The 27,914-nt window shown below is 43.8% G+C and overlaps 1 protein-coding gene across 2 annotated transcripts in view; it reads left to right on the forward strand.

The window, feature by feature from the left end:
• Positions 1–3,523: 3,523 nt before the first annotated feature.
• Positions 3,524–27,914, forward strand: part of LOC125703691 (CXADR like membrane protein) — a 39,425-nt gene continuing 15,034 nt past the window's right edge. Inside the window, exons 1-2 of one of the 2 annotated variants that reach the window (XM_048968492.1) lie at positions 3,524–3,592; positions 6,085–6,359. In XM_048968492.1, the coding sequence (XP_048824449.1) occupies positions 6,212–6,359 (148 nt within the window). In that variant the 5' untranslated portion in view covers positions 3,524–3,592; positions 6,085–6,211. Of the gene's footprint in view, positions 3,593–5,580; positions 5,854–6,084; positions 6,360–27,914 lie in introns of those variants that run through there. The other variant, XM_048968491.1, reaches the window with a different exon arrangement.

A 27,914-nucleotide genomic window follows, 5' to 3' on the forward strand; every position in this document is an offset into this window, starting at 1 on the left:
TAGCAATCTCAACAACTTCATGAATATTTCTGTGTGCACAGGAAGGAAATTGTTATGCGTCTGTCCTTACTACAGGGACCTGAAGTTTTTTTCCTTAGAGATGCTGGGCTATTGTAATTCAGCTCTCAAGAAGCTTGAGGAAAACTGTCTTGTCCACCTGCTTTCCTTTCACTAAAACTAAAAGGAAGCAAGGGCTGCAACACAATAGTTTACAGAACAGAAGTCACCATAAAGAAACAAACAGCAAAGGAAAGAAATAGCACCATCATTACTGGCAGAAATGCGGTCAAAATCAAGGAAGAAAGAACACACAAAATTGGCCTCTGTCTATGCTTTGGAGGCTCCATTGCTTCAGCCCATCACTGTTCTCTTAACAGCAACCATACATTTCAATCTGTCAGCTTACTGATGGTACATTTTGTCCTATCATCCAGATCACCAACATGAATTTCAAAGCACCAACCCCAAGGACACCAAGGAATGCCACTCATTTAGTCCACAGGTAAAGAGCTGCTGTCTGAATTCAATACAGCTGTTGCCCATCCCTCTCATTGCTGACCCCTGCATTCCCTGTCTTCCCAGGCATGGCTATAATTTGATCAGTACATCAGGTAAAGCTGTGTCCTTTTATGTCATGCCAATTTATTGGAAGTCTCCCATCTGAATATTGCCCATGCAGTCTTAGGTGATGCAATGACTCACTCTAATTGCCAAGATCTAGGTCTCGAGTTTGATTTGTGCCACTGAGACTGTCAGAAAAGGTTTCCAGTTGAGCAGTAAGCCTTTCCAAGTGTCTTTTAGCCTTTGCAGAGACAGCATCAGAACATCAGTGACCACACTAGCATCTTAATAGGAGCTGAAAGAACAGGTCTTGGAACCTTCACTCCTTACAGCTCACATTAAATTAGTAATATACATTAAATGATTATCTTAGATGGCATTATTTAAACATAACCTCACAGGACATTTGCCTCGAGCAAACTGCAAGAGAAAAGCTGAGCAATTATGCACCTCACATATGCATGAGCGTACAACAAGTTTGCACATGTAAGTGTGCTTGGGCAGCTTCACAGGCTTCAGCATTTTCAGAGCATATGGACACAGGGCAGCAACCCAAACCCATTAAGAATGCACTAAGCCAGCACTTTTAAACTGAAACAGTCATTTTTCAACAGACCAAAGTTCAATTTATCAGTGGGTACAACGCATACATGTAATCAGAAGAAAAATACCTGGTGGTACTCTCACCATAGGCACAGCACAGCAATTTGATGCCAACTACAATGACCATAAGGCATGCAGACTGCCCTGAAACCATCCTAGATTTTTTGTTTCCTTATAACTGACTCCACGCATTTGAGCCTGTCAGAACAGTTGTACACTGCACTATATTGATACAAGAGCAGAATAACAACAAAGAGAATATTTCAGCAATGCATTCAAGCTGTTCCAACCGAGAGGCAAAAATGCTGCTCAACCCAGTAAGACATCAAGACCACAGCACACAGTCATTAGAACTAAATACTGAGCAATTTCAATAGAAGCATGCAGGCTTCAGCATTCATATTATTCTTGGGATCTCCTAATCTTGACTCTGTAGAACTGTATGTTCCATTTGGAATTGGTAAAAAATGGATTTATCCTTATGGCTTTGTAAATGTTTCCTGCAACACTGGATACCTAATGAAATTATTCTGTCATTCTAAACATCACATTTAGAACATTTGACTGCTGAAAAGGAAAACACAACTCAAGTGCAACAATTGCAAACATGAGAAGGAAGAAACACATCATGCCAAACCAAAACACACGCAACCTACAAACAACAGCCTTCATCTTATGGTATGAAATCATTTCTAAGCATCTCAGAAAGACCATTTTCAGATGGTTAGCAAAGTAACAGCTTGTTGACTCTCAGAGAAAAGAGCAGATTCCGATACTGTGGGTGTTCAAATCCAGCCACTTAATACCAATAGAACACAACTCCAGTTTATTGCTTCCCGTTGGTTATTCTTGAATAAATAGGCTTTTAACATTCCACATATTGCAAGCAAACTCTGTATTAGCAAGAACTAAACCAAAAGCCCCAGGGACAGAGGGCTTCTGCCTGGCCCCTCGCTTGCAGCAAGCTGGCTGCCATTCAAAACCACATTACCCCCCTCTCATCTTCACTTCGCAGGACGTTTTAACCCTGAGCTAGAAGAAAACAAATGTTTTTAGACAGCAAACCCACAAATCTCCACTGATGATTTGAATTCCAAACTTGTTGCCCCTGCTGTGACAGGTCGCTGTAACAGCATGGGGATTAGGACACCTATTAAGCAGTTGGGTGACGTTTTCAGATTTGTTTCCTGCAGTCCTGCAAGCAGCTGCTGCACATCACAAATCTTTGTCCACTTGTAAATTGAGTTAGGTGATCAGCAGCAGCCAGCAGATCGGTTTTACACATGTCATGGTTACAAGTAATGAGATTAATAAATGAGAGAGAGATTTCTACAAATAAGACATTTCCTCGCCTTCTCTGGTTTGGAACAAATCTTCCTGTTTCCTTTTGGAGCCCAAAAACCTTATCCCACTGCTAACTGCTTTTGGGGGATTCAACCTCAATCCTCCTCTAATGTCTTTTCTTTCTTACACTGTATTTATTTGACACTCACTTCACATGCCCAAACCACATCCCTGCTCCAGAAGAAATTTATTTACTCTAAAAACATAATAATAATTAAAAAAAGCCCTTTACAAATCCTAATTAAAAATGAGTATCTTACTACTTAGATACTCACTTGCTGCAGCCTCAGACTTTGCTGCTCTGCTGTCTTTGCTGTGCTTTTCATTGCATTGCACAGAGCTTTCTGGGAAAATGGAATAATACCCAGCATTAGTTATTTGTTTTTTAATTTAGTCACATATGTGTGGCATGCTCTTCTACTTCATAGTGAGGGTGTATTCTTACAGGATAAATGCTTGGGAACTAAGCTGTGTGGCCTGAGATGCTTTAAGTCTAAGTAGAGCTTTAAGAAGCTTTTTAGTTGTTTGTTTCCCTATTGAAGATGCACTTACTGACAGCGAGTGCTAAGGCTTGTTGAAGTGAGACTTTTGACTAATATTAAATGACTAATGGTGCTCTTATGATCAATTATTGAAGCCTGCATGGGAGAGGAGAGACTTCCAAACAACTGGTTTGTAAGTAAATGTTTAAGCACTGATGTGGTGCAAAGTAACCTCTCCAACAGCAGACTTGTGAAAGCTGTATGGAGGGTTTTATTTTCTGCCCTAGTATTCTTTCTTGTTTGCTCTGAGCTTTCCCATAAAGAGGCTGACTTATTTTCATGTCTTGCTTTGTCAAAGGATGTTTTGCCAAAGGCTGAACCTAGCAGAGCTTTGCTCAGCAGTCTCACCATGTTCTGTTGATTGTCCTTGTAGGTGGCACCTGTCCTTCTACTGCCTGCATCAAAAAGCTGCTTCGCTAACTTCATCTGAATGGAGTAACTTTCTACCCAGAATCTTGGAGGGCAGACAAAAAGAATAGATATAAGAGGGCTGGCTTTCAATTGCCATGAACTAACGCTCCTGGAGGAAAACATAAAGAAAGGTGATAATAGAGCTGCATTGTTTGCTTTTTCTTTGCCTGAATGTGCAAGAAAGATGTATGTTTAGGTTTAAAAAGGAGCTGTCTACAAGCTTTCTGCTAGCTAAGGTGTAGGAATGAGCTAAGAAGGGCTGAGCAGGTTCTTGGGATGTATGGGTTTAGGAGTGCATTTTTCTTATGGGACTTAAAGCAATGTGGAGGAGGCCGATGTTGATGTGGAAAGAACAGAAGAACAGGAGAAGCTGATGTGTGGCCCGTGAGGGTTTCTACAGGTGTCAGCTATTTTAATCCAAACCTTAATTTTTCTTAGCGTTTATGACAGCAACAGTTCATCTACTCTGCTCTTCCCCTGCTGAGAAATGTATGATATACCTTTTCCATGCTGTGCTGGTGTTGTATGAGAGGAGGAGAAATAATTTATGAGCCTGCTGGAAGAATTAGCGCCTTCTGGGGGTTAAAAAAAAAAAAAGTGTATTGTTGATAAGACCTACATAAGCCCCAAATATTCAGCAGAGGTCTTGAGAGAGGATGTGCTCTGTGAGCGGCATGTTTGTCCTAGCATACGCCTTCCCCAGCCCTTACTGGGTGACACTGGAGGAACATCCCCTTGCCATTACAGGTATAAACGCCAGAGGGAGAATCCCCACTGAACCCCAAAGTGTGGTTTCCTCTCGAGGAGCTTACTAGAAGGACTGCAGCATGGGAGCAGGCTGAGGAATGGCTTGTTTGAGATGATGGAGGAGACTCTACATGCGTGGTCTCTTCTGATTCTCAGGCTCCTTCCCTGTTCTGCAGTCACCTCCCAGCTATCCCAGCTCTGTGTTTCTGTGGAGGATGGGCAGCTGGCACTGGGTGACACCACATCTCTCTCTTTGTTTCTGATGCATTTATTCTATGAAAGCAAAGCAGCATGCTGGGTATTTACAGCATTGCTTGGGACATCTTCTGTCAGACTTGTAATGCAGTGAGACAGGCACAGTGCTGCTTCTCTTCTGGAGGGGGTGGGAAAGGATTCAATGCACTTTTTTTCCATTGATTTATGTCCTACACTGAAAATTGATGATATTCCCTCAGATCCACTCAACCATTTGAAAGCAAGCAGCCTCTTTGATCAAGTGTGTGGGGAGAAGTTAGGAGGGTACCCAGCTCCCAGCTATGGTATGTGATGCTCTGTAGGAACTGTTCCATTCACCTGTGCTGTCAGGCTGTATTAGCCAAACACTGTCCATCAATTTTCTCACTAGATGTTGTGGAGAGGAGTCATGGTTTTATTTCTATCTGTGAAGTAAGGAGGGGTAAAGGAAACTGCTTAAAACATGATATAGAAAGAAAATTTCCATCCATGTTACTTCTTTCAAATGCATCTACCTGTATCTCAGGCCCTACATTGTTTGGGGTAGCAGTGTGTCCCATCTTCCAGTAAATGCTTGCAAAGCTCATACATTAATAAGGAGCTAAGGTAATTAAGTCCTATAGAGCTTCTTATAGCCCCAGTGTCTGTATAGCTGTGGTAAGAGATTGGCACAGAGCAGCCATCTGAACACTCAATCAGCTTCTTGGTTGCTTTCAGAGCTCCTGTGGCCAACATAACCCTTCTGTTCCTATCTGTGTGGGGAAGATGCAAGGTCTTGGTTTATCTGCACTGGAGATGTACCCTGGGGTACACAGGTAAAGGTGTGAGCATGCCCTGTGCGTGTGAAGTACAACAGATCAGAGCAGGCGTGTGTGTAAAACAACACCATTCCCATGGCCTTGCTGGAAGCAGTGAGATTTAAAAGCATTTTAGTGAAGCATTAAAAAGTTCAGTTCTGTTTGTTTCGGCTCAAAGGTGGACAGGACTGTCTGTGAGCTCTGCTCCCTGTTAGATTGGATTCGTCTTATGGAAACTGTTTTGTCTTCACAGCAGAAAACCTGGTAAAGCTGAGCTAGTATTTCTTAGACATGCATGGTTTGATCAAATCTTGAGATTTTTCTTCGTAGAGACTCAGATCTACTCAAAAAGGAAAAACAAAACAAAACAAAAAAACTAGATAAGAAGCAAGCCTTTAGTAAGTCCAAAAGCTTTAATTCTGGAGCTTATCCCACTGCATACACATTGCATATATTGAATGTGTTCATGTGAATGTGTCTGTAGCTGCGAAGAGCATTTGTGCTTTTCCTGAGAGCCGCTAAGGGATGAATCTGGTTCTTTTTCCACGCTGGATTTCACTGCCTCCAAACTTAACCTCTCCAACGCTCGTAAAATCCTTGCATCTCCTCCCGAGGTAAATCTCTGTATGTTACTGCTAGAAGTTAGCTCTACCTCACCCACATGACTGGTCTTCACTATTAATCCCAGCTGATGGCAGGGAGGGGCTCTTCTGGGAGGCAGCCATGTGGTGAACATTGAGCGCAGTGTTTTCCCCCCGCTTCTCTCCTTTCCTTTTCAGACGTGCAAAATCACTCCGTGCTGCTGTCGATGTGAACTCCTTGCTGCTCTGTCCCTTCTCTTCCAGAAACTCCAGGCCCTGAATTAGCAGCTACAGATCTGTGAGCTCTCGCTGTATCTGGACAGAATATGGAAAAGGAGATGAATATCAGAAGGGAAGAAAGAGTGAAGTTGGTTATTTCTCTGGCACATGGATGCAATTACTCTCGGCGCATTCCAGAGGCGTTCTTTTGAATCCTGTGCAGGTCTGCCTGCCGTTCCTGGGAGAGAGAAGGCAGAAGGGAGGAAAAGTCCCTTTCTCACACGGAGACGGAATGTCTGCACTTTCCATCCTCTTTTTAGGTAGGTTGGCTTTCTGGTGTTTAATCGAACTTCCATTTGCCCCTCTCTGTGCGACTGAAATGCGTTTCTGATGAGCTATTCGGATCTGCGAAGGAAAAAACTTTTATGGCAAACTCCGTTTTCTGTGTTTGGGTTCAGTGCTTTTTGTGCTGCTTTAGTTATTAGCAGGTTGATGGCCTGGAACCTTTTAATATCCAAATTTGTTATGTTTGTTTTTTTGTTTAGGAGTAATGGTCATACAGACCCCTCTTGGAATGTGTTTTTAGTTTAAAAAGGGCAGCGTTTTTGAGCAGCGTACCATGAAGGGGTTTGAAGCTCTTTGATAAAATAAGGTGAACAAAATGTCTTTGTTCCAGGCACAGTGTCAGATTTGTAGAACTGTTTTGCTTTGCTCAAATATTTAACATTCAGGTTTTTAGAATAAAAAAGGGTTATTGTTTCCAATTGATGCCTCTGATTAAAAACAGATGTGTTGAAGTGCGAGAGGGAGGAGTTAAGGGGGGAAAGAATGGTAGAAGGAGGGGGAACAAAAGGGAGACAGCAAGAAAAAGGGAGGGAAAAAGGCTGCTGAAATAAAGGGGAGGAAAAGGTATAAGTTAATGGTTGAATAGGAGCAGAGAACGGGAGAGGAGACTAAAGAAAGAGAATGGAAGCAGAAGGGTTGAACACGGCTGTTTGTCTTTACAGCCTATGGGGAAAGGGTTTGTAGTCCTGAGGTCTGTTGGGGAGCTTGCGTATGGGACTGACTCAGAAGCAGTCTGGGTATCTGCATCTCCAGAGGCACTGGGATGTGATGAGTGAGCTTGTGTCTTCATTCTGCTCACCACATAGTGCTGACAAGCAGACAGCTCTGAAATCTGTTGTGGCTGAGCAAATCTGTGATTCCTGGGTCCTCCTCCCCCCCAGAACCCCAGGTACTGGTGTGAATGGGGCACAGGTCTTTGATTCCCATGGAAGAGCCAAGTCCCACAGGGTGATGGGCTGATGTGTGGGTGGACACATAATAAAGGCTTCAGACAGGATGATAGGAGGAAATGCAATGGGGAACAGCCTTCATTCAGTCTCACAGATGTGAAACATGGACCAGCCAGAGTTCTAAATATGCAGAAGGCAGGTGGGTTCTCATAGAGGCCACGTGTTGAAGGCTTGGAGCAGGAGGGATAAGATGCTGCCACAGGATGAGTGTTGTAGTGATAGAGTAACTCTCTTTTGTATGACTGCTGCTGGTTTTATCCGGGGGACACAATGGCCTTTAACCATTCTTCCTTTTTTGGGATCTCTGTAATGCTTACAAGGCAGAAGCCCAGCAGAGAAGACAAGCCATGCCTTGAAGAGCTTTTGCATCTAAGCAAATATCTGAGTTCCTCAGTTTCTCTAGTTGTTGTTCCAGCTGTGGCAAGGGAAGGATGAGCAGCTTCCCAAAGCTCACAGCCAAACCAGGAATGCCTCATTTCCTGGTGCTTTGTTAGTGTTGAACTGCCCTGTGATTTACCCTTGTTGTATTTGTGTTGTCAACGGGCAACTTGGTCATCCAGCTTTGGATCCAGCTTCATTTACTGATATTGGAAGCATATTTTAGGGAACATGAAGTATTGCTGTCTGTGTTCCTGGCTTGTGCCTAGGAGAAAGCAAGGAGATAGGTGTCTCCTTTGCTAACCTGAGAAAGTAGTGAAAAGATGTACAAGTATCATTGAGTGTGTGCTTTTGGTCACTGTTGAAGTAAAGAATTGTGGAGAATAGGAGTTTGAAGCCAAGGAAGCCTCAAAGGAAAGTTGCTGGTTCAGAACATTCATATTGATAGTATATATATGGTCCTTGCCTTTGGTACTGTTTACCTACAGGGTAAGTAGGCAGCTGTGTGAGGAGACAGGAAAAGGAGACAAAGAGTTGGAAGGAGGCTTTAAAAACATGACAAGAATGAAGACTTTACTAAATGTGGGCTGGGCAAGACTGTAATCATAGCTCTGTAACAAGGGCAAGGTGGAGGAAGCAGAGAGGAGCCAGAAATCTCCCTTGCCTTTTCCCACCACCCTGTCCAAGTCAATTTTGAGTATTTTTAACAAACCTTCTGCTGAAGATGTATTTGATTACAAGAAAATAAATATAGTTGTGTGATATCTGTACACCTACTTTTGACTCTGGTATTACATGTATCACTTATTGGCTAGTGTATGTGCTCTGCCTTTCAGAAAGCAAGGGGTTCAAGATCCAAAGGAGGAGATGTGCCAAACCAATGCAGGCATTCAGCTTTCACATGTCCTGCTACTGAGATGGGATCTTTGCATTAGAACATCAGGGGTTGCTCTCCACAGTGCCCTAATTGCTCCCTCTTGTCCATAGGAGTTTTCCTGCAGAAAAGAATGGCCAAGAGTCTTTTGTATCTTAGCTTCAGGCTCAGTATCTGCAAAGGGGCTGTCTTCATGGTTTCCCCAAAGCTGACTAGCCATTAGGATGTAAGGAAGCCAACCCTCTGTGATATAGCACAGATAGATGCCTTGGGAACCAAGGCTTTGCTCCCTCTCTACGTGGCATCTTTGGGAAAAGATGAGTAGGATTTAGTGACTGATGGTACAGGGAATTGTATGTACCACACTGAGGCTGATGGATGGGGTGCAGCTGGTAGCTCTGTGCACTTAGTCTGGCTTATGATATGGTGTGCTCAATGGGTAGGAACTGGTGTATTACACAGGAGTGATTCTGCTGAAGTGGATGCAGCTGTAATGGCAGAACTGCCTTCTGTGCAGGTGTAGCTGAGCTCTGTTCTCCCAGCTTTAAGGTCAGTGACTCTCTTACAGGGCTGTCCCAGAGGTGCACAGTTGCTGCACTGAACACCAAGACTTGATCGTCTCACTGTGCTGGGAAAGGTTATGGTGCAAATCCCTGTAGTGCTTGTTGGCATGAGCAATTGGGTCTGACAGCATGCATTTGCCTAGGTATCCACCAGACTTCTAGCCTGAAAATCCTTGCTGAAATGGGAGCAGCTCTGCAGCATTTGGCAGTGGCAGGTCAGCCTGGGGCTGTGCTTTTCTACCTTGACTCTCAGACTTCTGAGACTTGCTTCCCCTCCTGCTTTAAGAGCGCAGGCATCCTGAATGGTGCCCTGTCATGCTTCCTTAAAGCCTTTCTCCTGAAAACTGCAATATGTTCCAGAAAAGCCAAGAACCACTGCATTGCTTAAACAAACAAACAAAAACCCAGCACTCCTGCTTCCAGCGGGGTTACTGAACTTTTTAATAGACTGCTTCTGCCTGAACTAGTAAAAAGCAAGGGAGATGTTTTAAGCAAATGGAATATTAAACTGATGGGTCTTATTTCTGCTGCTGCTCTGGGTACTTCCCAGATTTCTGAGGTTATGGATATAGGATACACTTGCAACCTCCTGGTTTTCTCATGGCTCTTTCTGTTGGCTTTATCTGTTTGTTTCATGGGGGTATTCAGGTGGGGCGAGGATTTCATCCCATGTTTTAACAGCACTTAATTCCAAGCTTGGGATTGGAATAGGAAAACATAAATCTGTGGCTGTGAATAAGGCTTCTGTACAGGATTCTGCCATTGGATTTCATCTTTTCCTTCATTGGGTTATGAAGGAATGCAGGTGATCACTCTTGGTGCATCAAGCCTAAGAGGAGGCTGTTCTTCCAAAGTCGGCTTCATAGCAGCTGGTAATTGCAAGAGCTCATTTTTTTTTCAGCAGTCAACAAAACAGCAACTGGATGCAAGAGCTGTTGGGAGGTGTGAATTTAGCTCTAGGACAAGGCCAACAGCTTCCTTCTTTAACAAACCCTAGGGAAAGGGAGCAAAGAGAAGATGTGTGTCCATTTGCTGCCCCAGGGGGAATTCAAGGAGGCAAGACAGAATTGAGTGAGCTGCTATTTGATGGGATATCAGAGTTGTGGGATGCAAATTCTTTTAAAGCCAGGGTGGGTTTGCATCACATTTCCTACCAGAGCACTCAATAAGAATGTCCTCTCTGTCCCCAGCAGTGCTGTGTTTTACATGAAAGTGTTTGGATTTCTAGCATTTAGAAAACCTTAGCTTTACTTTGAGGCCTGGTTTTATCCCTATTTTTCTGTTTTACCATAAAAAGAAAAAGGGTAAACCTCTGGAGTGGGGGAAAGCAGCATGCCAAGTTAGGGTTGAAATACTGAAGTCTGATCTCTTAATCATGAGAGATAGTGTTGCTGAGGGGAGGCAAGCTTTCTGAATTTCCCATGTGAAACAATTGGTGTTTGGTCACTGTGCCCACAGCAGGCCCTGTTTAAACAGAATTAGTGGTCTGTTTCTGTGGGGCACTTGGGGCCACTTCAGAGGGACGTTTTGTGTAACAGCAGAGCAGGCTTCCCAGCAATGCCTGTCATTGCACAACTGGCTTGGAGAGAGACCCTGATGTTTATCCTCTGGATCACAACAGATGCCCCTGTCTTCCTCAAGGCAAACACAGGACTTTATGGTGAACTTAACAGGTTTGCAGCCTGAGATTTGATTGAGTTCTTAGGAACTGCCTGAAAAGAAATGTAAACAGTCACTCCAACAAAGCACAGTGTGTATTTGCAAAACCCTGCTTTGTGTGGAAACAGATTGTTATGTGATGCAGAATGTGTGTGTTTAGTAGCAATGAAGAGAGGTGTTACAAACTGCTTTCTGTGCCTCTTCCCTGCAGAAATTGCTCCCAAAGCTTTAGTCCAAGGATGCTTCTGGTTTCCAGCTAAAGCACTCCCCTCTCTTAGCCAAGGCTGGTGTATGTTGCACAGTGCAGACCTGAGTTCTATACGTGTGCAAAGAAAACTTGGCTCTTGGGGATGTAATGTTGTGCATATTCCTTGCACCAATGTGTTACAAAACAGAGGCTGCTTTGGGTGCAGTGGGAACTTGGCTGTGCCTTGTCTGAAAGATGAATGGGTCTCCTTTTTTCCTCAAGCTGTTTCTTCATCTGTTTTTAGAAATGGTTATTTTACAGAAGCAGCCCAGCAAAAAGCCAAGGGTGAAGTCAGGTCATTGAGGTCTGTGAATAGACACTGAGAGCACAGGGTAGTGGAAGATGAGGAAATGGAGAAGAGCAGGAAGCACAGCAATGGCAAATGTGGCAAGTGATGGGAAGTCAACAGGGGGAAGGAGGATCCTTCAGTTTTCTACTTCAGTATGCTTGAGTGGAATGAAAAGGCTGCTACCAACAGCCTACATCTCCAGCCAAGGCTTCAGACCCTGCCTAAGACATGCTTTTTACATGGTACAGTGTAAAAAGCAGAGTACAGAGAAGGAAAGTGTTGGCAGTAGCCCTCCATCTGTGGATTAGCACTCAAGATAGAGCTGGTCCTCTTTTCCAGAAGCTCACTGGGTACTGGAAAGAACAGCCAGGGATTGTGAGTAGGATGGAAGCTGCCCTGCCTCAACGTAACCACTGCTGGCTTTTCTGAAGTCCTTCTCCATGTTGTCTCAGTTTTCCATGTGACTAATTAGGAAAACCTACGTTTTCTAAGTTGCAAAGAGGACTGAGCAGTTGTGAAATGCATTGAAGATGATGAACAACATGAAACATTCATGACAAGTTTTTTCCTGTTCCTTATCGTTGCATTGGTTCTAATTACATTTGTGGTTTTTTTCTCTTAATGGGCCAGGCAGTTCCATGATGTTGGAATTACTGTCCTTCGAGAATCAATATACATTACAGAGGGTATTTTCAGCCTGGCTTTTCTTCTGTGTATCTGACATCCCCATTTTAGTGGCTGCAAAATGAGTACGAAGCTTCAGTGTGACTTGTTCCTGACTGACTAGGTGGAAAGGTGAAAGTTCAGCTTAGTGCCTGCAGTTTAATTGCCTGTGGAAGGAAAAGGTCAGTGAGAATTTTGTTGTGCTTACAATATGCATTTGCAGAAAGGAGGCTGTTCTCCTGGAAACAGTCTTTTGAAATGGAGCGTGCACAGTTAGAGGCAACTGCTGGCAGTGACAGTAGGCTGCGTGTGGTCTGCCATAGCACTGCTGCTTGTGTAGCATCCTTTGTGCTAAGTGCCCTGCATAAAGCTCTGGATTGCTCAGTCCAACCAGCCAATATTGGGTAGAGAATATCTAGGAGTTCCCAGTATTCCTACTCTTCTAATGGAGAAGGGAGTTAAGACACAGATGCATGACACGACAAGGTAGCTGTATTGTTGTATGTCTTAAACCCTTGTGCTCTGATTCAAAACTATTTTCCTTTATGTGTGTCCTAAAACACAAGGAGAAGTGATCAGTGACAAACAACTGAATCCATCAGCCATCATTTATCAAACAGTGTCCTGAGCAGTCATTGGGATGACTTCTAAGAGACAGGGAGGTTTGAGTTATCCCTACTTCATTAAAAAGAAGTAGGATAATGGATTTTATAGCACCAACGTGCTGAGAAACTCCATTCATAGTATGAATGTTACCAGAGGAGCCCTCACAAAAGAAATTGAGCTGCATGTGTTCAGTTCATGAATGAGTTTACCTTCTCCCAAGTGTAGAATGATCTCGTCTTGCTATTTAACATAGACCTGTGGAGTAGGAGCAGTTACAGTTCATTAAGCTGTTCCTTTGCATGGAGCTGCTTGGTAGAGAATGTGGAACCAGCTTTACTAGATGAAGGCCTGGTGTCCCCCTGTCATTAACTGTGGCTTTTGGTGTAGGGGCACATCTTTAAGTCTCACAAAGCACGTGCACAGCAGCACTCCAGAACAGAGCTGCTCCCTGTGCTGCTGCAGTTAGGAGCAGTAGTGTGGGAACTGCAAAACAAGCAGCATGCAGTCAGTGGGTTTGCCTGTGAGTGGTGTGTTCTGCAAGAGTGCCTGAAGGTGAATCAAAAAGCAACAGCTAGGGAAGCACTGGGGCTACGAATCTGGATGCAGCTGTAGCTCATGGCAAATCGTACTGCTGGATCCCAGAGTTCTCCTTTTTTGACTGCACTGCCTATGACTTCCTTTGGCTTTTGAGGCTGTAAGGTTGTTTTCAGCAGGTGGGTCTCATTATGTGCTCAGGTGCTTTAGTGTAAGAGACTTCGTCAGAACCAGTGCACGAAACACCAAGTAGCCCTGTTCCCTTCCCCATGTGTGCCTCAGCAAAAAACAGCAGAACGAGGTGGTTTTCCAGTGCTCGCAATATTTATGAGATGCATGTTGGCTGAGTCTCATTGCTCAGACTGCTTAGGCTATTTTTTTGCTTTTTAAAGCCTTGATAAAATTTTAAAGGCCATACAAGTGTTTAATATGGATGTGAGGCTTTATCTGTAGGGTGGGGTGTTCGTGTGCGTGTGTGTGGGGGGGAACCTCTGGTGTAACACAGCAGGGCTTGACTATTGAACTAAAATAGCCAGACACTTCTTTTTCTGTTTCAAAAAAAAAAAGAAAGAAAAGAAAATTGAAGGGTTTTCAACCTTGAAGGCAAATCACTTTGTGACTTCATTGTTTAAATTTAGGTTTTGTTTTGCGGGAGGCAGGGGGGATCGTTAGACTCGAAGCAAAAGCCTTATAGCCCAGGGACTGTCACTTCTGATTACTTCCAGTGACACTTCCAATTATTTCCAATCACAATTCCAGGGACAAGAGGAAAAAACCACGTTCTCCAACATCAGGTCTTCCTTCCGAACAAAAGATGGCTTATCAAACCTCTGCAGTAAAAGGTACAATGCCAGATTTGGAAATCTTCTTCCAGTAGGGTAATTCCAGAGCAAATCTGATGAAGTGAGGCTCCAGGCCAGTGTCTGGCAGGGTGTTCTGCTGGGATCCTGCCTTCTTGGGTAATATTGGGGGATTGCTTCATTTTCTTCAGGCATTTACTGGAGCTTGGGCTCGCTTTGCAGCAGCAATATGCAGTTTCAGCAAATGTCTGTCTAATGCTCTGCGGGTCATAAACTATGAGCACGCAGAAGGACTGCTGATGGAAAGCCAACTTTTTTTTTTGTGCTCAAAATGGGAAACGTCTGCTGCTGGGACCCTGCTGCTTTTTGGGTAACTTGCTGTGAAGATTTTGGTGCAGTGGTAAAAAGCTGCGAGTTGTTACACCCTTCAGAAAGCCCCTGGGACTGGAAGGCCGCAGGGAGGCAGTGGAATGACCCATGAGGAAGCGGGATTCCTCAGGGCTCGTGCCTTAAGGCCAAAGTTGACTGCTGCTATTTCCAATGGCAGTGGCAGATGGAGGCTGGCCCCAGCTTATTGTAGGAACAGTATAAATCTTAAATATTTGGTGGCTTTTAGCTGTGTGGGCAGTAAAAGACCTTTCTCCCAGTTCAACTTTTGCTGTTAGTTTTGTGGCACTGTGCATCCATGTTTGTAGGTCTGTATTGCAGCAGGCATCCCTTGCAGCTCTGGCTGCTGTGTCCCACTGGAACGCTCAGTACCAGTGCCTCAGAATCCCAGCATTTCTCATAAGGAGCCGTTTTCCCACATCCATCTGATCTGGATTGATGTTTCCACAGTACTGCTTTGTCATGCTCTGATGTGGTCTGTGCTGTGGGCAAAACCTCTCTCTTTCCATTGTTTCCAGCTCTTGCTTGGAAACAATGGGGATTTTTGTAAGACAAAGCATAGCTTTTGTTTTAACAAATGCTATATTTTTTTTCTCATTTCTTTTCCAAAGGGGAATTTTAAGTAATAGGGAGTGCTGTCTGGTGAGAGCAGCATTCAGGATGTCTAGATTCCATTGCTGGTTTTGCCAGTAACTGCGATTTAAGAAATTGCAGGCTCCATTTTTAAGTGCCTTTTAGCTTTGAGTGTCTCTGTTTCAAGTGGTAAACTGCTTATAAATGGCCAGGACTGGTGCAGATAGAAATGCAGAGTCTCATGAACTTGATGTGGTCACACCAACTACGTTAGGTGTTGGGATTTTGGGGTGCAGTTGAAAATGTTGGCTCCAGCTGCTGCGTGCTCCTTTGTGAGCACACAAATGAAGCAAACTTTCCCTTGTGAGATGTAAAACACTTTGAAGTCACTGTAGAAATGGTGCTGCAGAAGTCTGGAGTGATAGCCTGTTAAGACGCATCAGGCACTGGTTTAATGAGTGAGGATGAAGCTGCAGTTCAAGAGATTCCCCATCAGTGTCACTCAGTGTGGCAAATGCATCCCAGTGTATCTGGCTTTGTTAAAGCTGTTTCCATTTAGCCCAAGGCTACCCCTTGAGTAAACTAGGGAGACAATTCTGCAGCTGCTTGTTAATTCGGGCCCAATGTGACCTGGTACAACCAATGTACAAAGCTGAGCCTCTCTGCTCTGGAGTTAATGATCCTGCATTGCACAATTCTTTTTCCTCCAATTGAGCTCCCATCTTTTTCTTATTTAGTAATGCCCTGGGCATGTTGTTTCCATTGTGGGATGGTGATGAATACATACCCATTAGAAAAAGGCACTGAATGCAATGGAGGCATTTTTTTTTTTTAACTTGTCAGCAAGCATCTTTCCTTACCCCATGTCTTCTCTTCTGTGAAGTCACCAGGACAAAGGACAGAAGCCAAAATCAAAACGTGAATAGAACAAACCTTACTGTACCAGATGCAAGTATTCAGGATATTTTCTTGGTTGTAAGTGCTCTGTCACAGGGGCCATTTCCTTGCTTGTTTGCACTGTTGCTACAACACTGCACACTTGAAAGCTTGCACAGCAAGCCAGGATGTCTTAAACTTAGTTTTCTTCCTGCTTGCTGTCTGACACCAGGCGCCAGGTTCACATCTGCTTGTGTGAAACCTACGCAAGGTAATTCTACGTCGTAATTCATACAATGACAAGGGAAGCAAGGAACCCAAGATGCTCAGAGAGCATCTGAAAAACTAGTTGAGGCTCTCAGGGTGCTCACAGAGGGGCTTCTTTAAATCAGGTTTGGTTTTGGCCAGATCTCAAAGCAGCTTCTGTTAGCAAGCTTTACTTTGCTAAAGATTGAAGAAAGTGACAAGATTGATATGTACTCATCCACAGTGACAGAGGGTCTTTGAGTGATCTTGAAGAGAGAAATCACCCTTTTCAGAGTTTGGGTAGAAGGAAATTGAGAGCAGCACTGAAAACTACTCGATTATACTGGAGGATGGAGAATGTGCTCTTGATCCTCATGTTCATCTTAAGGACTTGACTGAAATCTTCTCCAGAAAGGTAGCCGGGTTTGATTTGAAGACCTCAAGGTGAAAAATCCCATCAAATTGTTACCAAGATCATCTATATTATTAACTTAATTATATCTAGTTTGAATTTCTGTGATGTTTCTCTTCTCTACCGAGCTCTTGGTGCTTTTATTTAATGCTGACTTAGCCAATGGGTGATTTGTGGTAGGACAGAGCAGACCTGTGCTGCACCTGAAGGCTGCCAGGTCCCATACAGTGCTGCCAAGTGCACAGGGCTCCTGTAAGGCTTTACCTGTTAGGCTCTGTCAGAGGTCATCTGCAAAAGCTGTTCTGAAAGCACGGTGCCGAGATGTTTTCTAAATTATCCATTGAGTTTAATCAGTGCTTTTCTCTTAGAGACATTAAAATCTAGGAAATAATAAATGCAGTTCTCTAGGTATATTCTCACTTGATTTTGTTTTGTTTAGTTTTTTTTCTGCTCCTGGAACAACCTGTGTACAAGTTTTTAAAAGAAATGAAAATCCAGCTTAAATTGGCATTCTTTCCATCTTTGTCCCTCCCCTTCTCTTAAGACATCCACAGGCAAAAAGCTGGGGAGAGGGGTTTGTTACTTGTACATGTGGAAGGATTCTGCAACCAGCAAGGCAATATTGGCACTTCCTATTTTTCTCTCATATCAGTGCTCTTCTGAGGGCTCCTGAAGGCACGGAATGTCCTTTTGCTGCCTCTGAAATAAGAGGCCATCTGTTCTTTGTCTTCAGAAACCAAAGCGCTGATAAAAACTCATGCTTTGTTTTAAAGAAAACAATGCTGGTGTGCAGCACACCCTTCCCCAGCTCAGATATGTATTAAATGAACAATTAAAAAAGAGTTTGCTGCTTCAGTGATTGTATTTTGTACTTACAAGCTGTGACTTCCTAGTGGCTGTGCTGGGCAGAGTCAAGTTGTCTGCCTATCTTCCTGCATGCAGAGCAGAATTGCAGCATCTCCCATACTGTGTGGTGCAAGACCATGTGCATTGCATTTTCTTTCTGGTTATTGCTCTTCTTTTCATCCCTGTCCTCAGAGCTCCCAGTACTTCCTATTGTGCAACCATGTGCATGGAAAACCTTCTGATCCCTGAAAGAGCAACTCCAATAGCTGCAGTTTCCTTTGTTCCAGTGCAGTGTTTTTTGGGTATGCTGCAGCCCTTTAAGCTCTAGATGTATATCTTGTGGTTTTGGGTTTCATCAGCCCTTGATGGAGCCCAGGATGTTTGCTGTAAGTCCCCAAATTCTGGCAGTGTGTAGCAGCAGGGTGGGAAAGCTCTCCACTGAAAGCACTTGTGTGGTGACTTTGGCACAGGAACACCTTCCATCCTTGGGAGGGGGGTGGATTTCCTGTTTCTGCTATGGGTGGAGGTGGTTCAAGGAGGAATTGGCACTGCTTTTCCATCCTTGCTGAGTTAAAGACCTCTATGACAGTTTGATATAAGCAGAAAGGGGGGAAAAAGCGAAAGAAAGTGGTAAATCTTGTCCCTTTCCTCCCTGCCCCTGGAGGGGGAGATGGTTACCACCAGGTGTACATTCATGTGTTCCCACTGGATAAAGTCCAGGAGAAGACCGTCTTTAGAGTGGGTCTGAGTTGCAGGAGGCAATGGTAGTTGGGTGCATGTAACTGGTCTTAGGGCAGCAGCCCTGCTCATTGCTTTAAATCATTCTTGAGCTTTATTTTTCTGTCTCGGCACTGTCAGAGCCTATAATCCTCAACCAAAGGAGGCCATCTTGCCCTACCGAGGGAAGGACTTAAAGTGAGGAATCCCCTTCAGCAAAGATGTAGCAAGCAAACTGATAATGTAAAGAAAAGGAAAAATATCCTGAGCCCACTTGCATACAGCTAAGGCTTGATTATGATGTAGAAATGGAAACAAAACATGAAGAATTCCCTTCATACAGGGAACTGGTACAGCCCCACAACAGGCAGTGTTTATTGCTAAACCATGCATTATAACAACAGTAATTGAGCAGGTAATGATTACGCATGCTTCATAAACACACACCATCAGTTACGTTCAGTCTGCAGACAGGGAAGAGTTGATGTAGCAGATTAAGTGTTATTTCTGCATTTTAAATAGCAGTCACTGTTCATATCTTCTCTGTGGCTACTTTCAATCCAAAAGAAAGTAGTGCATAATATATGAGCGTTGAGAGTAGGTGCCAGGGAAAATGTCTTAGGCAGTTGGAAGAGATTAAACATTAGGTTTGCATCGGTCTTTGAGGTATGAAAGTTCAGAGAGTTTGTCCTGGATAGGGGAACTCTGCTATCCAGCTTTCCTATCTCCTAGAAGATGGAGCAGAATGCTTAAGGTGAAAATAGTGACCTCCTGTACGAAGTACAGTGATTAATGCCTAAGAAATGGCATACATAGCTTTGTACTATCTTTATTACAAGAGACTGGGCTGTCTGTCAGTCAAATAGATGGGGAAGCAGGAATCTGTGGCTCCATTTCCAGCTGCAGTGGTGACCTTATTTAATTGGACTGAAAGCTTTTCACTGATAAAATTGAAATCTGTTGGTTGTTAATTTGCCTGTCATCTCCGCTGTGATCCCAGCAGGTGGCTTTGAGTCCTTTTGGAGCTTTGGTTTCCCCATCTGTAAAAAGGGAAATGCCTTGTCCATTATATCATGTGGTTTATGGTCTTCAGATAAAACTATGCAGAGTATTGGTAAATAGTTTGATTATGTTTTGGTTGGTCTTTCCAAAGAGCTTGTAGGCTGCTGTCTGTTTTCATCTTTATTTCCTGCCTCTGCACTGTAACTGTGCTGTGACAGAGCCAAGTTCCTTCCTTGCATTTAGTGAAGATGAGCCACATAAGTCCTTATCTCAACTCTTTATAAATTTTGTAGGAAATATGCTCAGCCATACCTCTTAAAAGAGGAAATGCCCAAGTCCTGTCTCCTATGTTTAGAATATACAAAACCTATATACTTTAAAAAGAAAATGCTCTTTTGAGGATAAACAGCCTAAATAAAACATTTCTGAGCAACTCACAACAACTGCCCTCCCTTTGTACCATCCCCCAAAGAGCAGTTTCCATCCTGAAGGATGCCAGAAGCAGCTGGCTGCTAAGTTAGGGGGCTACATGAGATTTAGACTCCCCACAAATCAGTCCGTGCGTTGTGCCTGCTCCAGTACTGCCACTACCTGTTATCAATCCAAATAAGCCTTTCGAGGATCAGTCTTTCTTACTTGGCTTATTCTGCATTAATGTCAAATGAGCCCCACTACCTGGCAGACAGATGCTTTGGGTTTGTTTCTAGATGTTAAGGAGGGCCAGATGTGTGGTCTGGGGCCAAGGAACTGCTGTTATCTCCAACATGGAGCACTTAATTTCTCCCTCTACTAAGCAAACTTGGGCAGGTTTCTACACTGTTATAAAGCTGCTAAAACACTTCTATTTGAGCTGAAGAAATGCAGGAAGCTGAGGCTGGGGGGTAAACTTAGACTTGAAGCTGGGAGATTGAGAGTGTGCAGCTCCTGTCAGTGCAGATAAGGCAACCAGAGAACAAATAGGCATATTAATTATCAGTGTGAGATTCACACATTAAAACTGTGCCCCAGACAGAATGCCAGTATCTAATATGCATGTGCTATAGAACAAGAGGTGCAATAAGGGTGAGGATACCCGCTTAGCCTGGTATGCTGCTTCTAGTAATTATTAGGTGCTATCTAAGGGGAAGAATACAGGAATGGGGTAAATATAAAGTGAACTCTTCCCCTGGCCAGGTGTTTATAGACATTAATATGTTAACGATGCTGTAGGGACTTTCATAAATTTTGATTTGATGCATTTGAGTGTGTTCTTTGGCATATTGTTCAGGATTCTGTCCTAGAGCACTGCAGCTTTTTTCCTTCTGAGCTGCATATTGTATTGGGCTGAAGAACCGGTGGTATTGAGCTGGTGTGGCCTGGTTGTATTTGATAACTGTGTATGAACCACTCTGTTTGTGGCTCTCCTTTATCACCTTCCTTACAAACTGCCCGTTATCTCATTTAAGACATGAGACCTGACTTGGCAATAGGCTCCTTTTACAGCCTTGGCATAGTGCCACAATCCAAAGCAGAACTGAGTACCAAACTTCCCAGGTCCAGCTGCAGAGATCCAATGTATTTCTAGGTGTTGCTTACACTAGGGGCATATAACTGCATATGCAGTTGCATCTCTGGCCAGCACATGTAGGGAGCAAGCCATAACGACATCTCTAACAGCAATCAGAAGCCTGGCAACTCAGAGGAAGATAAAACTTGCAGTGGGAAACATCTTTGTATAATTACACACGCTTAGGCGAAGTTCATTGTGCATTCATTAGTGCAAAGTTCATCACTTTGCACTAGTTAACAGCTCAAGAACATTTAGCCATATTTTCCTCTGGCCCAGAGGTTTGCTGTAGTTATTCATGCCCTGGATTCATTTCTGTGAGCTGTCACAATTGCATCAGCCCCTGCCTGCCAGATGCCTTGGAAACTCTGCAGCAACCCCCATGTATGAGTATTTCACTTTCTTGCTGAGACTGTCAGTGAGTCACACTCCTGCCTGGAAGCAAACATGAAAACAAGGAGCTAGGAAGTACTGGACCAGATTATGAATTGGTAGCTTAGGTAAAATATCAGTAAAATTGGAGATCGTATGGGTTTTCTCCAGCCTAAGTGATTCTCTAAGTCCAACCACCATCTAGTGCCTGTAGTCCACTGCTCAATGGTGCATTACAGCACCACATCCACATGTCTCTGAAGTATCTCCAGGGTCAGCAACACCACTGCTCCTCTGGGCAGTGCCTGACAACTCCTTCTGGGGAGAAATCCTTCCTGACATGTAATCCCAACTAAAATTCACTCCAATGTGGCTTAATGTCAGGTGGAAATGGAAGAAAACTCACAGTATGCTGAATTGCAAGCTTACATGGGAAAGTTCTTGAATATTAGGCATTGAGGGAAAACCATATTTAGATATTTTAGGAAAAATAGCTCATGTAGCTTGATTTAAGTCTTTGAAATATATCTTCCTGAACAAAAGGTCAATGTTTTAAATGTCTTCTCTTGTAGCCAGATGCTTCATTTCCTAATGTGCATTCTTGAGGGAAACTGTTCTGCCTTTGCAAGTCTGTAACACTATAATACTTGCTGCTTGACATCATGTCTTCTCATTGGATGTGAGTAGCCATAGAGGTAGCTGTTATCAGAAAAGGAAATATCTACCCCCCGTGTGACTCCTCCTTACCAGATGTGATGTTCCAAGGACTGCACTCAGTTCTCACTTCTGTTGTTCTAAGGTTGTGGGAAAGGGTTCATAATGTTCATTATAGTTTTTGAAGGTACAGCACATATATCATCACCTTACAAGCCTGCAGAAAACACAAGGCTGTCTTCCAATGGGTTTTCAGTGTGTAGGCAATGAGCTTACGGGTCTGAAGTGAGTTTGAATTGTTTGCAATAGAGAAGGCAGGCAGAAGAATTTCTGATTGATAGAAAAGTTAAAAGCAAAAATAGGATTCCTGATGACCCTTCTGGAGCTCTGAGCTTCCTAAGCCTCAGGTGGTGGTTTAGTGAAGCTGGAACACCAGGTCCCCCTGCAGCATTGCAGCCTGTTTGTGTCTGTCTGATTCAGGTCAGCAGAAGTGCATAAACAATTGGAATGTGATGCTTTGTTCAGGAGCTTGTGCCTGGAGAGCTGTTCCTAGTCTGGGTTGGAGTAAAGGTCCCTGCAGTAAACCCCTGGCACAAGGCTGTTCTTCAGCTTTCCGAAACAATGCAGCCAAGCACAATTTAGCTTGAGGAAGGAATGTGAATTGTTTAAGACTGGGAGATGACTCTGGGCTATGCTAGCTGTCAGATATATACAAAGCTCAGTCAGAATGTGCTGTCTTGTATCTCTTGGCGCCTCTGCACGTTTTACCTGATTACCTTGTATAGTAAATGTTGTTTTATACACACCAGTGTGTCCAGGCTGATGCAGACAGGAGGATGATGTGATAGATGCTCTGCCCAGATCAACAGATGCTGTGACTGATACCCTAAAGAGAAAGAGAGAATTAAGCAACTCATCGTGTAAATCCCACCCTTGGTTCTGAGTGAGCCCTGGATCCTAATGCCAACCGACAGCTCAGGCTGGAGCCCAGGCTCAGGACAGCCCCTGCTCCAGGCACAGGAAACAACTTGGAGCAATAGAATGCAGGGAGGTGGCTGACTGGTCTTGCCTTGGTTTCAATGGATGAAAATGGCAAGCTTTGTAAAGAGCCTTTTTCTTTCATTATTGGAGGTAATTCTTCTGAAACTTGTTAGTGTAGCCTAAAGTCTGTCATAGGCAGTTACCACCAAGTTATCTATATTTCTCCCTTCATTTCCTATAGGATAATCCTAATTGCCAAGTGTGGCTTCAAACATCATGTCCAGCTTTGCTGAATGTTCCCAACTTCTTTTAAAGCAGATCCTCAACACAGAGTCTGCTCTAATGTCACTGCCTGCTGTCTCAGATGGCTCTTCCAACCAGCAGATCTTGGGTAAGAGCAGAGGAGGCTCAGGAATAACATTACCGTAGCTGAGAAATGAAAACCACACACAACTTAGTAGGATTAAAACCAGCTATAACGAAAGGCCTAACACAGTAGCTCAGTCTGTAGTTTGTCTGTTCCCAAACAATTCAGTTTATTTATACAATGATGTTTCTTCCTACCCTTTCATTCAGCTTGCTGCAGTTGTCTGTATACATCATTATTTAACTGACCGTAAAGGAAGAAAAAAAAAACCAACTGGTGTGCTGTTCATTCATTTTAAAAGAAAATAATATATTTTCTTAAATTAACCCCCAGACTTTCTCAGCAGGGTTGTGCTTCATCATTTTGCCCCCTAGCTTGTACTGATTGTGGGGGTTGTTGTGACCAAGCACTTGGCTTTGATGAACCTGACCAGGTCCTCTTGGGCTCGCAGCTCAGCCTGTCTGGTCTCTCTGAATGGCGTCCCACTGACTACATCACACAGCTTGGTTTCATCTGCACTCCTGAGGATGCATTTGATCCTACTGTTGGTGTCATTGTTGAAGATATTAAAGAGTACTGAGGGACCATGCTTGTTGCTGACCTCCATCTGGACACCGAGCCATTAACCACCACTCTCTGGGTACGATTTTGCAGCCAGTTCCTTGTCCATCAAACTGATCAAACCCATATCTTTTCAATTTGGAGAAAAGGACGTTGTGAGGGACCATACCAAAGGCCAAACTGAAGTCCAGTTATGAGACAGGATGAGAAATGTTATTCTCTACTTTGTGCAGCATTGAAACAAAATATATTATCTGATGGCTTAGCTTAATATTAACTAACATCAAGACATGTAACGAATGGACATCAACTAGTCAGATTATGTAGTCTGGAAAACAGGCAAAGAAGCAAATTTTTGCTAAGTTGTAACTTGTCCCTGAACAGAAAAGCCTCAGATATATTCTGTTTTTCAACTGCCCCAGCCTTTGAAATGCAGTCAGATTTAACGTATCAAGAGCCTCACAATAGCAGGGAGGCACCAGTCTGCTGCTCGTGTTTGTTGCATTTATTTTTCTTGCTTTATTTATTTGATCTTAAATGTTCTTTGGGGGAATCTCTTATCAGCTCTAAAATGTGGTTGCACCAGTAAATAAGAAGCAGTGACATTAAAAGTAATTGACATTAAAATGTAGTGACATTAAAATTAATCATGTTTGATGGATGTTGGAGATGGAATCCGCAAGGCTCCCGGGTTTGTGTTTTAGCAAGTTCTGACATTCATTCTCCCCCTCAGTTCCTGCAGCTGTTACATAACTGCCTTCCCCTCCTGCTGTCCCCAAAGCCCTGTGCAGGGAGGTGTCGTTGGTTCAGAAGGGAGAAGGGCTTTCTCAGCATTCACAGCAAAGGCTTAAAGTAAAAGGAGAATCCAGCCAGGCTGCTGGGTGAGGTTGACGAGGAAATGGACCACTGGAAAGTTTACAGTGGAGCTGGTGGAGTTGCTTTGCAGTGCTTGCTTGCTGTGTTACAGCAGTTTGAGGCAGAAGAAGCCTTGCAAAACCCAGCTTTTGCAGTAAGAACTGTTTCTTTTTCTAATTCAGTAATAAGAGGGGAAATAGTTAAAGCTGTGCTGGGGTCAGTAGGAATCGCTGCCAGCTCTGCTCATATGGCACAGTGCATGTCGAACAGAAACTGCAGTCTCTGTTCAGGACCTGGACTCTTTGGAAGAGCTGGAGGGGATGTGGTATAATGTGACACCCACATTTTGCAGCCCAGTTCCTTAAAAATGTGAGTGCCAGGGATGGCTGATGTCTGTTCACTGTTCCTGGGCTCCTGCTGTGCAGCCAGCATGGGATGGAAATCACAGCTGTCAGCTTCTCCTTTGGGTGGTTGCAGATCTCCCAGAGATGTTTCCTCCAGGCAGGGAACGAGAGGGAGATGCAGCACTTCTTGCTTTCGGTGTAACATTTTCCAGCTTCCTTTTTTGGCGATGTGAAGCTGAAGGGGCCTCAGAGAAACCAAGCGATGTGTTGGGCAGGAAGCCAGCTACCTCCTCACAGCTTGATCTCTGTGCTGGCTTTACTTTCTGTCCTATTCGAAAACTAGAAGTAATAAACTGACATAAGTCAATTTTTCTCATCCCTCAATGGACTGTGGTTGGCATGTGGTGCCAGTCTCCTATTTCTGAAAGAAGAAGCTTGCATGGGTTCCAGTGTAACTTCACTTTTAAAAGAAGCAAAAACTCTGTGCCACAGGTTAATTTTGGTGATGTTGAGAAAGCTGGCCTGCTGGTTAGGATCAGCTGGGTGTTCAGCTTGAATTCGAACTTCCAAACTGTAGAACTTAGTCCAGACTCTGCCCCTGTTTCTTTGTGACTTCAGTCAGCTTTGCTGTGTCCCCAGTTAGTCAAGGATGAGTTCAGTATTTGCTTTCTTTCCTTTGCAAACTGAAAATAACATTACTTAGGAGTTTCTCTGTGGGAATGCAAAGCTCATTTAGCTAATGGCTGTGAAAAGAATATTGAGGTCTCAGTATGGGAGGATCAATGGGAGACTGATTTGGTCCTTTTAGTTGTACAATGTGCACTGGTGACTGCAGAGCATCAGTTGGGAGAAGTACTGTTAAGAAAGCTCCTGCAATATGAAACTAGTTATCTGAATGCCACTGGACAAAGTCCACTGGGTTTAAAATCAAGCTAAATAAGTGACAAAATGTTTTGGTGTGTGCTTTCCTTCTCTTGCTATGTTTTGGTGATATCCAGGTTCCTGAAGTGCAGTAGATAGGCTTGAGTGCTCACTGTTCCTAGAAGCATAGGGTAAAACAGAGAAATTACAGCTGGGATATGAGATGGTGCTTTGCAGAGGTGCTGAATACCTGCAGTTCTGAACGTATTCCATGAAGGGTATGAAGGTGAACTGCACCTTGGGGAGGCAGAGAGCAGAGTGCTCAGTTCAGACAAGCAGTGCTTTCGTCGTGTCTGCCTTCTGACTGAAAATGCCCTCTTAAAGAGGGGGGAGAGCTGCGTGTCAGTTTCTATTACAGAAACTTTTTTTTCTAGAGAAACAAAGCCAGCAGAAATGCACGAGCACTGCAGTGGCCAACCACGTGCTCTGCTGGCTGCTCATCGTGGCAATTGTGGCTCGATGATGTTGGGAATTTTTGAAGGCAGTATTAAACCATTGGAGCACTGAATAGCAATGCTGTGAAAAGTTAATTTCAGCTTGGAGAAAAACAGATTTGGACATTTTTGTAAAGAGAGTATCTCTCTGAAGAGCTGTGTTACAGTGCGTTTCCAGAGTCACCCATAGGGTATGGAGGCAAAGGAAGAGAACTGGAGTGTTCAAGCAACCTGGTTCTTGTTCTAGTTAGCAAGATCAGCACTGCTGGATAATGCAAACTACTCAGCAGATAGTAATATTTTACCCTAGCAAATCTGCCTTTGACCCTTTTTGCAACTTGCTGTGGTCAGTTAATGATGTACTCTTCTGACGCTTAAAAGTAAATTTCAGCCCTTTCCAAGTAAATATTAGGGAGAACTCAATGCCAAATATACGTAAGCATTTACTTACAAGCTCATCCAATTAGGAAGCAATATCAGGTGATATATCTGATTAACTACAAGAGCTTGGATTTTACTGTCATGTGGAGAGAAATTTAAGCAAGAAAACAACTGAAACTGAAGTAAAGAAACTGCAGCCAACTGTGACCTGCTCACAGATACTGTCAGCAGTAAAAGAAGCTAAATTCATCAACTAAATTATGTGCTCAGCTATATCCCCACAGACCACACATGCTAGGAGAGCTGCAGTTTACTGTAAATGTGGCTGACAGATGGCTGCCAGACATTACAATGGACTTAATCATTGCAGAGCCCACCACCCTGGTCTGGCAGCTGTGTACACAGTACGTCATGGCTGCTGGGGCCAAACTGGGGTGCTCAGAAACCTCTCTGGAGCCAAGGCAGGAGAGCAGCATGGTGTGATTTACCAGGGTGGTCTGGAGGCTGTGGTGAAGCAGGAAAGCCTAAAGTTTGGGGAGTGGTGCTTAAGTCTCCTGGGTCTCTCCCTGACCTGCTGTATGGATCAGAGCATGTAAAAGGCAGGAGGGATTTGGGGAGGCCCCTGTGCCAGCTGTTAGCTCAAGGAAGGGTTGCCTTACACCTGTAAGGATGTCAGTTTCATAGTCTGTGTGAGCCCCTGTGCCACTACTTGACCACCCTTGTGGTAATGCTTTTCCTAATATCTGACTGGAATTCCCCTTTTCACAATCTGCTGTTGTCTCCCATCCATTCTTTGTGTACCTCTGAGAAGAGTCTGGTTCAGATTTCTCTACAACCTTGTTATTCCTTCTGTAAGGTTTGCTTATTCATCCCTGAGGCATGCAGGTACACTCACATAAATTTACAAGGACAGAAGTGAGGCACAGAAGCTGCAGCTTGTCTAGGAACCCTTCCATCAGTAGCAGGGCTTGAGGTCCTTTCCCAGAGTTCAACCTTAGATGAGTTCCCTGAGAAATGCCCACTGCCAACTCTCCTAAATCATTCAGCAAAATTATTCAATCATTTCTCTTTGGACTGTACAGAGATCCTTGTTTCCATGAAATGCCTGTATTCTTGTACCAGCAGTGGAGATCTCATGTTCCCCAGTTTATATTCTTTTCACTTTGCAGAAAAAGCCCTCGGAGTGATGCACAAGGTGAAAATGAGCTGACAGTACGTACTCATGGCAAAGGCCAACAGCAACCTGGGCTGCACTGGGAAGGATGTGGCCATCAGGTGATGAAAGGTGATCTTTCCCATCTACATAGCAGTGTTGGGACTGGGTTCAGTTTGGGGCTCCCCAGTATGAGATATGGATGTATAAGAAACAGATGAACAAATTCCAAAGTACAACATGTCCACAAGATAGGAATAATGCAATAGTCTGCTTATTTTTTGTTCCAGGAATAGCCTTTAACGTTTCATGGTATTGCTTCAATATCTCCTGTTGTAT

Source organism: Lagopus muta, chromosome 22, assembly GCF_023343835.1.
Source record: "Lagopus muta isolate bLagMut1 chromosome 22, bLagMut1 primary, whole genome shotgun sequence".
Classification (NCBI taxonomy): Eukaryota; Metazoa; Chordata; class Aves; order Galliformes; family Phasianidae; genus Lagopus; species Lagopus muta.